Source organism: Manihot esculenta, chromosome 14, assembly GCF_001659605.2.
Source record: "Manihot esculenta cultivar AM560-2 chromosome 14, M.esculenta_v8, whole genome shotgun sequence".
NCBI classification, from domain to species: domain Eukaryota; kingdom Viridiplantae; phylum Streptophyta; class Magnoliopsida; order Malpighiales; family Euphorbiaceae; genus Manihot; species Manihot esculenta.
The window spans coordinates 6,962,746-6,973,965 of NC_035174.2; the positions used below are offsets into that span (position 1 = coordinate 6,962,746).

At 33.0% G+C, this 11,220-nt stretch overlaps 1 protein-coding gene and 1 long non-coding RNA gene across 3 annotated transcripts; both read right to left on the bottom strand.

Annotated features, from left to right (window-relative positions):
* Positions 1 to 2,307: 2,307 nt before the first annotated feature.
* Positions 2,308 to 5,770, bottom strand: LOC110631144. Its single transcript, XR_006348424.1, has 3 exons — positions 5,452 to 5,770; positions 3,495 to 5,000; positions 2,308 to 3,341 (listed from the first exon to the last, which is right to left on the bottom strand). It is a non-coding gene; the product is annotated as an uncharacterized LOC110631144 (long non-coding RNA).
* A 362-nt stretch (positions 5,771 to 6,132) lies between these two features.
* Positions 6,133 to 8,482, bottom strand: LOC110631202 (UDP-glucose 6-dehydrogenase 1). 2 transcript variants are annotated; one of them, XM_021778945.2, is made up of 2 exons: positions 8,208 to 8,482; positions 6,133 to 7,742 (listed from the first exon to the last, which is right to left on the bottom strand). In XM_021778945.2, the coding sequence occupies exon 2, from the start codon at positions 7,719 to 7,721 to the stop codon at positions 6,279 to 6,281; it is 1,443 nt and encodes a 480-aa protein (XP_021634637.1). In that variant the 5' UTR covers positions 7,722 to 7,742; positions 8,208 to 8,482; the 3' UTR covers positions 6,133 to 6,278. The 2 variants fall into 2 exon arrangements, with proteins under 2 accessions (XP_021634637.1, XP_021634636.1); XM_021778944.2 differs by lacking the exon at positions 8,208 to 8,482 and adding an exon at positions 7,958 to 8,171.
* Positions 8,483 to 11,220: the final 2,738 nt, after the last annotated feature.

Below are 11,220 nucleotides of genomic sequence, written 5' to 3' on the forward strand. Positions count from 1 at the left end.
TGATTTTCTTTTAGACATGTTAGATTTTTTTTTTTTAAACAAATTTAAATTTAAAATCTCTTTTTTATTTCAAAGACGACTCCAATATTAATAAGTTAAAATTTATGATAAATTAAATTATTTTTTTTACAGGTCGGCAACATTGGACCCTTCACTTTTTCTCTCTTTCATAATTTTAAGAAGGAAAAGGATGGGTTGAGAAGAGAGAGGGGGTAGTAGTGTAAGCTTAGGTATAGGTTCTTTATTGGCATATATTATACAACTACTGGGTAATGCTTAATTGCCCATAGAAACTTGACTTGAGAGTGAAGAGTGGTGGCCCTCCAAAAGTGATGCTCAAATGGACAACTAGACACCTTGCAAGCAAAAGATTAGGCCATTCCCAGCCCTTCTTGTTTTCTGCCATACTCTCTCTGTAACATATATATAAGATGCCTTGTTCTTTTGTGTTTATGCTTCTTCAAGATCTTCTCCTCATTTATATTCATCACTCTCCATCATTTCATTACAATCACCATTGTACCGTTATACATACAACGATTGTATTATAAAATTTTCTCAGATTCAACAGATATTTTTCAAAATATTCTTTCTTATTCCTTTCTTTCTCACCACCCAAGGGATTTTAATATCTCATACATGTTTATTCAACATGTTCTCCACCATCATATATAACATTAAATTTAATTAATACAGAGAATTAAGAAGGGAGAGTCAACACAATAAACTAATCCTATAAATTAAGCAAAGCCAAACTCAAATTCACCCAGTAGCTTTGTTGAACAATTAAGACGACAGAGTAAAAAATAAATAAATAAATATATGAATATATCAAGAAATTAACAGATCTAGCTAGAGGGTTTCACCGACACGTACACAAGTGATATAAAATGATTAAAGAGTTGCATCAGTTATAAGCATATTTAGCTTTAATGTAGCTCCAATTCAGTCATACAACCTCTTAGCTTCACAATAATCATATTTTATGAAAATTATTTATTAGCAGTTTTAGAATTAATTTTACATAATATTTTACCTTCATAATAAATTTTATTATTTAATAGGTTTTAGCTTGTAGTACTGGACAAATTTTTAATTTCTAAAAAGTAAAAAAAAAAAAAAAATGTAAAAAACAAACATGAGGTACCTTGAATTCTTGCCTTTAATGCATGGAATTTTTTTTTTCTCTATATATGTATTTGCAAAGCAGCCGCATATCCAACACTTTGTTTTATATAAATATATATGCTCTAATCATAAAGGTGCATGTGTTCCTTCATACAAGTAATAATGCTGCATGTGTTGATGAGCAAGTTTGCACCAGCAATGCTTGGGGAATACTCAAAAAGGGTGGATATGCAAATTAAAAAAAAAAGTATATAATTATTTTTTTTTTCTTGAGAAATTAAAATGTTAATTACTATGGGACCCATTTCTTACCTAGTGTTATTTGGATGGTAGAGGTAGTTTGGAGTTAGCACACCAGCACTATCACTCTTTAAACTTTTGTTTATTTGTTGCTTTTGTGGTAGCTCGCCATGAGTTGCATATTCCTTATCCGAAGCCATGTGGGTGTTCGAATCAAACATGGCTTCATGCAAGACATGTATAGTTGCTTTCCACTCCACTTTCAACACTCATAATAATCATTATTTTTATATCAATTAATGGAGAGGCTAATTTTCTACTAAACCCACATATATTTTTCTAATCCTGCATTATAAACTCCATTATCCTTCCAAGTACATTCACAAAAGCTAGTAGAAACCCAGTCAATTTCATCTGCTAATTCACATCAATTCCTTGCCCACTAACCTAATTTTCTAACAAAAAGCACCAACTCAGTCAAGTCAATGTATTTCATGCCCATTTTCTGTTGAAACCCCATAAGCATGAACAACATTTTCTTGTGCTAAATGCAACACTGGACTTTAGGCTCATAGATAGTCCATCATACAACGAAATTGACTTCAAAAGTTGAATAAACATCTTGTATGCCCACCCTTGAATTGAATTCTTAATTTCGTATATAAATTTATAGACGTATTTAATTGAATTTGAAAAGTTTCAAATTGCGTATCTAATTTTCATTTCCTTTATTTTTGACACGAGAAAAAGAAAATCTTAATTTTTTATAAGAGACAAGAATTGACGACTCTAAATATAAAATTAGTATAGTATAGTGAGGTAAGGTTAAATTTGAGTATTTTAATTGTTTTTTAATACAAAGGTTCAACTAAAACTTTGTCCTCCTTGAAGATGGTTCTTGCAAGCAAAATGAGATGCCATCTAGACTATGAATATGCAAGTAAAATACAACACCTTGCATTAGCATAAAGAAGACAGTTAGTCACCCACCACCACTCCTTTTGAGAATGAGCACAGTATACTTTGGAAGCAAAATAAGCAAAAGAAAAGTAGACTACTATTTACAAAGTGTGCCAACAAAAGTGATGGTTAATATGGTAAGCAACACAATAATCAGCCAGTAGACTAAGAGTATTTTGACAATTTGGTACAGCCCAACTTTGATGAAAATTGAAATCACTCCTTGGCAAAGGAGTGTCAAACATGTTTGGCTTGCTTTAATCTTGGTTAAAGAGAAGATCAGAAAGCTTTCTACTATGAAAAGAATGGTCATAGGCTTTTTAGATAATGCACTGGCCAGATGCTATTGGAATTGCACTATTTTATGTGCACAACTTGCAAACAAGTGCACTTAATTAAAAATGGGAAAAGCATCTTTCACATGATCAAGCACAACTGCACAAGAACGCAGTGGCTGTTTCCTAAGGGTGTCTGAATTCCAAATGCGCATGATATCAAGCAAGAGTTTTCATGTCAGCAGAGGACATATTCCACACCACTGTTTCTTGCAGATCAGAAAAGTGTGAATCCCACTTGAGTGGATATCACTATTTTTGACTGCCTATATTAGAACACCTTTTTACCCATAACTTTTTTAAGATATTGCTTTGTATCGTTTGGTCACTATGAAAGTTTAAAAGAGTGGAAATCAGGGTTAGGACTGAAGATTGTCCAAAATATCCATCATTTTTAAAATATTCATATATAAGTCCAAGGAAAAATAAATGATAACTTAGAGGAACACCATGAAATTTTCCAAAAAGGAAAGCCTACTGAAAAATTGCAGGAAAACTTCTGAATCTGATATATATATATACATAATTTTACAGGCTATGTTCAGTTCAGAATCTAGGTTCTTTCCCTTGTTCACTAAATGCAGAAAAAAAGCCACCCACAGTTATCCTTGCTGGTCGGAAAAATCAAGCCAGCAGTCCTCTATAATCCCACTTGAAGCAATACTGGCTCATTTCAGCCTGAATTATTAAAGATCTTAATGTTAAGGTAGCTATGCTGTAATTAGGCTAGAGAGCAGCTTCTTTTTCTTGAATATACTAAATTAATTTAAGCCATCCAATGTAGAGAGCTATCAAACAAATCAGGACATAATGATGATAAGAAATGATTACCTAACATGAGGGCAACTTCATGCTGGTATCTCTTGATCACTTCTCAAATGTGGATGCTGAAAGAATAAGAAAGAAAATTTATGCAATTACTATTTCTCAATTGAAAGGGAAATATAATTAAAATTACAAAATATAATGCCATACAGCTACAAGCGTTTTATCTCCTAATAAGGCAGGGGTCGCTTAAATTTGACTTGCGTAATATGATTATTTTTTTGGATGTTACATAATGAGCACCTGCAACTTGCATATTCTCAATACCAACCAAAGATTACATTAAACCTAACTCCCAAGGAACTAAGACCAATCTTTCAAAACATCATCCTTTACATGTTACATCATATTAATGTAAAAATCAAAATCTCTCTCTTTCTCACACACACACATTTACATTTCTTTGTTAGAAAGTAGGACTCTTGGTGCTTCCTACAATAAAACTTGTTGGTTAATGGTTCAAGCCAAAGCCTTGGAGAACGATTGCTTTCCAACCTTGGAGAACGATTGCTTTCCAATCACCTTTAGTGGACAAGTACACCACTGGCCATAGCCATTACATAATTTGGCAAAAGAAGAATCCCCCACCTTCATAATTTGCGAATCATTAAAATCATGTTCATAAAATTTCTCGCCAGGGAGCATTTGAAGTCTTCAACTTTGTCTACAAGCAGATGATCTATTTGATAAAAATCTTCAAGATGACACTGTTGTCTACTTACAACTATCAACAGATGAACAAAATGATAAAGAGCTAGCCTCTGAGAAGAGTAGAGGTAAATGATCGGAAACAACAATAGAATTCTTACAAAAGTCAGGTTTGCTTCAATCTTGAATCACAATTACCCAAAACCAAAACCAATAAACTCTATTCGAAATCTCTCAAGCATTGAACTTTATAAACTAAAATCAATATTATTGTGATTAAAAAGTATAATTCCTACGCATTCCTGAACTCTAGCCCAAGCTTGTCAGCCTTTAAGTACTTTCCTCGCCTCCCAATCTTGAATGAACTTCATATCATCTGACACAAAGATTATAATTACATTCCTGGCCCTTCAACTTACTAACTTATAATGTTTCTAGTCCAACCCAGACAAGCATGTGAAGAAACAAAGAACTTGCATATATTAAATCATAACTCCTGAACCAAACTTGGAGAATTTCCCTCGCACAATGTTGGTTGCATAGAAGACCATGAGAAGGAGGCTCGCATCTTAGTGCAGTCATTAGCGAGAGCTCATCCCTTTCAAAACAGTGGCAGTGTTGAGGACTAAGGTGGAGAATAAAATGCACCCCAGGTCCCCAACAATGACTGTGTCAACCAATCTCAAGCACTTGTAGGCTGGGTGGTAGATCGGCAACTTCAGCTAGGAATCCAAAGACATCTGCCCACCTGCCCATGGCTCTCCGTAGTTGCTATGGTGCTCTTACACAAGGAGCTCACCAGGGCAAGGAATTGCATTATGATCATTGAATTATAGCTCTTCGTAATGTGATATGCCCTGGTACCTGGGAAATATTGTCCAATCAATCAAAAAAATAATTCTCATACACTGAAATTATCGTGGATGTTTTAATTTACAATGGGAATCATACGCACAGAATAAAATAAACATACACAATTTCAAGAGAAATCTCACGTGAACAGAAGACAAACCATGAACTTCAATGAATTTTAGGTCCATATGCCGCTGAATCAATTACCCAAAAATTGAGAGAAATGGAAAGCCTAATCCTAATAAAAAAAAATGCTACAGGCTTAAAGAAAACAGAACTAAAAGATTAGCTTAACTCAAACTGTAGTCTTATTCTTGCACATTTGAGGGAGATTGGCATGCACATAACTCCAAAAACAAAACCCTTTTTGACACCCGGACGAAGCCTAATGAACCAAAACACCACAAACACACGACATACATATAAACCAAAAAACAGAGAAAGAGTTCTTATTGAATCGGACCTTGGAGTTGCTGAGCCTAGTGCGAGGATTAATGCCCTCATGGATAACTTTCTGTTGCATATGTACTCCATTCACACGGATCTTTCGCCGGCAATATTCTCTCTTTTACCATCCGCCGCCGCCAGCACCTCCTGGAGCTGTTCTCCCTATTCTCTGTACGGCAGAGCTGCGTCTTCCGGCGTTCTTTTTGCCTATTCCTCCATGTCTAATCAAAGCTCAGCGAGAGCACGTGCTTTTCAAACGCTCGCATCGCTCGGGGAATCTGGTCCAATTGCTTGGATTCTATTATGCATCGCCGTCGAAAAAGTTTACTTTTGTCTTCAAATCATAACGAGACATTTAATTTAATCCATTATTAAAAACTTTACTTATTAAAAATAGATTTAATAATTATTAAATTAATATATTAAAACTTTATATTTCGATTAATTTTATTTAATTTTGAAATAAATATAAATTCTTTTTTGAAAGAAAATAAATATTAATTTAATTTTATAAAAGTTATTTTTATATAAAATCATAGCATATTAAATATTAAATATATTTTCATTCATTATTTTAAAATAATTTATTTATTATTATAAATAACTATTTTCTAAGTAATTATTCAGTGTTAATATAATTTATTGGAATATAGATTCTTCTATGTGTAAAAATAATTTAAAAGCAAAACCTTTGTCGGAAACAAAAAGAGCAGATCTTATTATTCGATTAAATATTATTTTCAACTAATTCAAGGAAAATAAAAGAAACAAGCACAGAATAAAAGAATCAAAATGCAGCTTCCAGATTGCTCAGTTCTGGCTTCAGATTCCAGGAGAAGAAACTCAAGCCACAGCAGGCATGTCTTTTAGCCATGGATCCAATGGTTTCCCTATGGAGTAAACAATGAAACCAATCTCCCTCAACTTGTCAACATTCACAATGTTTCGTCCATCAAACACAAATGCAGGCTTCTGCATATTGTCATAAATCCTCTGATAATCAAGGGTCTTGAATTCGTCCCACTCAGTAAGAATGCAGATCCCATGAGCATCCTTCGTGGCCTCATAAGCATCCCATGCCACACTCACTTGCTTCACAGCACCAGGGCTCATTGGCTGAAGATGAACTGGATGATCCCAATCAAATTTATTCATAGACAGATCTCTCTGGATCTGATCCTCAGTCACCTGTGGGTCATATATTTTCAAGTGTGCCTTGTCACCTAGCAAGCCTTTGCATACATCAATGGCTGGTGTTTCCCTTGTGTCACCAGTGTCCTTCTTGAATGCAAAACCAAGGATGGCAATCTTTTTGCCTGAAACTGTATTGAACATTGAAGAGACTAATCTATTTACGAATCGGTTCTTCTGATAGTCATTGATCTTAATAACTTGTTTCCAGTAGTTAGCTACTTCAGGTAGGCCATTGCACTCACAGATGTAGACCAAGTTGAGGATATCCTTCTGAAAGCAAGATCCTCCAAAACCAACACTTGCATTTAAGAACTTAGGACCAATTCTGGTGTCCTTGCCAACAGCGTAGGAAACTTGTGAAACATCTGCGCCAGTTGCTTCACAGAGAGCTGACATTGCATTCACAGAAGAAATTCTCTGTGCCAGAAAGGCATTTGCAGCTAGCTTTGAGAGCTCTGCTGACCAGAGATTGGTTGAAATGATTCTATCTTCAGGAACCCAATGTGCATATACATCTTTAAGAGCCTGAATGGCCTTTTGGCCATCTGGGGTTTCCCTCCCTCCAATGAGAACCCTGTCAGGGTTAAAAAGATCCTGAATAGCCGTCCCCTCTGCAAGAAATTCTGGGTTGGACAGAATCTGATATTTGATGCCTCTACTATTATGGGTCAGAATTTTTTCAATTGCCTCAGCAGTTTTCACGGGAACAGTAGATTTCTCAACAACAATTTTATTGGATTTAGATACATCAGCAATCATTCGGGCAGCACTCTCCCAATAAGTCAAGTCTGCAGCTTTGCCTGCTCCAAGGCCCCGAGTTTTTGTTGGGGTATTAACAGAAACAAAGATTATGTCTGCTTCTGAGACATGTTTCTCAACGTCTGTGCTGAAGAAGAGGTTCTTTCCTCTGCACTGCTTCACCACCTCATCAAGGCCCGGCTCGTAAATGGGAAGCTGATCACTATTCCATGCAGCAATCCTAGAAACTGAGATGTCAACAACAGCTACTTCAATTGAGGGGCACTTCAATGCAATAACAGCCATGGTAGGACCCCCAACATAGCCAGCACCAATGCAACAGATCTTCACCATTTTTTTCTGGCTATCTAAAACCTGAAACAAAGAAATTTATTTGGCCATTGAAATGAGACTCAAAAGACTAATTATGCAGATGATAATTTCAACAAACAGCTGATAATCAAAAAGGAACTCTAGGCATTGGCTTAAATGGCAGCCAAATTCAATACAGAAAACACATATTACCATAAAGGAAACCAAACATAAGCAGATTGAAATTGGGATACAGGAAAAATTGCCACCTAAATTACCTGATGAATATCTCTATGTTCTTCACAAAACTTTATTAGAACAGAAGGGTGAGGAGAAAAGAGTTTGTTAAAAGTAGGAGACAACAAAACCCAGTAGCCTATGCAAATTAAGAGATGCTGAAGCTATTCTTATAGGAAATTTAAGAGAGCAATGTCTCCTTAAATACGCAAAAACCCATCTAAGATCCACCACCTCTTCCCAAATGGCCATGTACCTTTCACATGCCTAAGCAAAGTCAGATTGCTGTACCTGGACGTTCAACGCGTTTCCAGAAGAATGCACCTTTCAGTAACAAACCAGGGATGCCAACTTTTTTATTCAAAACTTTTTCCCCTAAAAAATGAACCTTTTTAAAATAATAATAATGATAAATAACATTCCATATTTTAGTTTCTTTTATAATTGAGTTTCAGAATATAATAGCCCATAGAAATGAGTTTTGGACAAAACCCATTTCCCATAATCAGCAAACAAGAGATTATACACACGTATATTGAAAAGCATAGGAGGGGTCTATAGTGATGAAGACTCATGCAGTAAAAAGGGAAGCTTAAGAGGGCAGGAAGGAAGTGTTTGGTGGGTTGAGAAAAGTGCATTTTAGAGTGAGATCAAAGCCAATAGGCGATATTATTAAAAAAAAAAAAAAAAAGGGGAAAAGAGAAGTGACATTTGAAAGAGAAAAAGAGCTTTACTCAAAAGGAACTGTTACAAATGAAACAATAACGTGCTCATTCCTCATATGATGCCCAGAATTCAGCATCTTAAAGTTGATGATGGACGGCCACTGCTGTTAACTTATTAGATTTATTAATATAGTAATCCTTATTTTCCACCCTTATTTTATTAAAAATTACATTAAATTTTCAAAAAAATTAAAGATTATTAATTTTTTTAATCTTACCCTTATTTCTACTCAATAAAGAAACCATTTTTACATTTTCTTTTTTCATTAAATCAAACCATAGTTCAATTGTACTCATTTGACTCCCAAATTTCAATTTTTTTTTTCATCTTACCCTTATTTCTCCTAAATAAATAAACCATTTTTACAAAGCATATCTTATCATTTCCTTTCTCTTTTTATTTTCATTCTATTTTTTTTCTCTTAATTATATCAATATTAAGTGAGATAAAATGATTACTCAAATTTAAAATATTTTACAATAATTAGGTAATTTTATTGCTTCCTTAATTAGTATATAAATATCTTAAATGATAGATAAAAATGGGGGAGTAGAGTTATAAATTGCTTATACAAACATATAGAGCAAAGAGATTTATGGTGAAATCTGATCCCAATCCTCATGTGTTTTATTACTAGAATATTTGGATTTGTCAATGATTTAATATTTATTAATTAGGGTAAATAAAATAATTAAATATACTTAAATAAATTTAAAAGAAATAAATATTTAATTTTATTAAATTGTAAGACTTAGTAATTTACGGTTGTTTTTATTTTTCTTTTAGAGCCAGTCAAAAAACGTTGGCCTAGTGGATTCTCTGCCATTGAAACCAACAGGCGACTAAGAGTGACACGTCTGGTGCAAAAATGCCTAACACGCATCAAAATATCCCCAAAAATCAGTAACTAGGGATTGTAAATTTAATATTTATTATGAGATTTTGTAAAGATTATATAGTTTAATCAAGGGATATTAAAAAAAATTCTAAATAATTTATATTTATATTCAATATTTTAAATTATAATTATTTTTTCATAATTATAGTAAAAAATTAATTATATTTTATTAATAAATATTTATTATAAATAAATTTCTATTATATATAAAATATCACATATAAATAATATACTATTAACGTATTTCATTCAACTATTACGCTCAATATTATAAATTATATGTATATTTTTTATATTTAAAAAGTTTTATTTTTATTAATATATTCTAAATAAAACTAAATATTATATGTTTTAAATTGTGAAATTTTATTTATTTTTTATATTTAAATTTTTTTAATTAATTTTATGATATTATATAAAATAAAAATAGAAAGTAAATAAAAATATTATTATTATAATAAAAATATATATTTAAAGACTATTTTATTATTCAAATAGAATTTTAGAAACTATATTGTTTATACAAATTTAATTTAGTTCTCTTAATTATAATTGTAGCAAATTAAAAAATTTTAATTTTATTCTCTAAAATTTAAATGGTTGAATATAAATATAAATTATCATAAATATTTTATTTAACAGTTATTTAATTAATTATATATAAACATTGCTAATAAATATTATTAATTTGTCTTATGAAAATAAGCAAATAATATTTGAACTTTACTATAAAAGATATTTATTGACATTTCCTCGGAGGGTGTTCTGACAATAATGTGAGCAAGCAGTGGGTCTAAATTTGAACGAACTGTAAGGTTTGGTTAGCAGTTAGTAGTTGATACCGACACAGACACAGACGCAACAACAGCAACTCAAAACTCAATCAGCGGAGCGACTTCTGGTCAAAAAATGTCACTGTCCTTCACATCTACTCCAGAAATTTTCTAGTGATAACAAGTTGTTACATCTATGTCATCTTCTGTTTTGACCCTTTTCTTTTACTCATCATTCTTTTGTGAAGACATTTGGTTCAAAACCTAATTTCTCGATTTAGATGTAAATTTCACTTCTCTGAAAATCATATGAGATCAGTTGGCATCATATTTTTGCCTTTTGATGTTAAGAATACTAATGGTCATCTAACAAATCCCAATTTTCACATTATCATTATTATTATTATCATCATCATTTCAACCCCATTACCAAACACCAACTCTCAATGATAGGACAGGCTTTGAAGCAAAGAAACTTGCCACCATAGATGGCATCCCAAGGGAGAAGGAAAATATGCCAAAGAAAAATATGGATTCCCATATAGGGCAAGCAGGGCAGGCACAGAGGCAGCCGTGGGGTATGTGAGCAAGCTGTGGAAGAAGGGTAAACACGGACTGCTGAGGAATAAGCAGGGAAGATGGTTAATCAACTTGTTCACTCAACAACCACAGCAGATGATCAATTCAAGCTTCGCAGAACCTGTTGCTGTAACTTGTACATTAGAATAGGATGTTAAAAGCTTGCGTCATGTGCCATGACTCATCTAAAACTTTCTTACCGAATACAGCAGTAAATATTACTTGCTTCTTGATAATCGTTTCTCATCAGTCATCATAGATGAATTTCTTTGGTTAATTTCCAACTATGCAAACCAGAACTCTCATATATTACAAACGTTACTATTTA

What these genes read in the sequence shown, in the direction of transcription:
- LOC110631202 (XM_021778945.2), bottom strand. Translation starts at nt 7,721, where the DNA reads ATGGTGAAGATCTGTTGCATTGGTGCTGGCTATGTTGGGGGTCCTACC.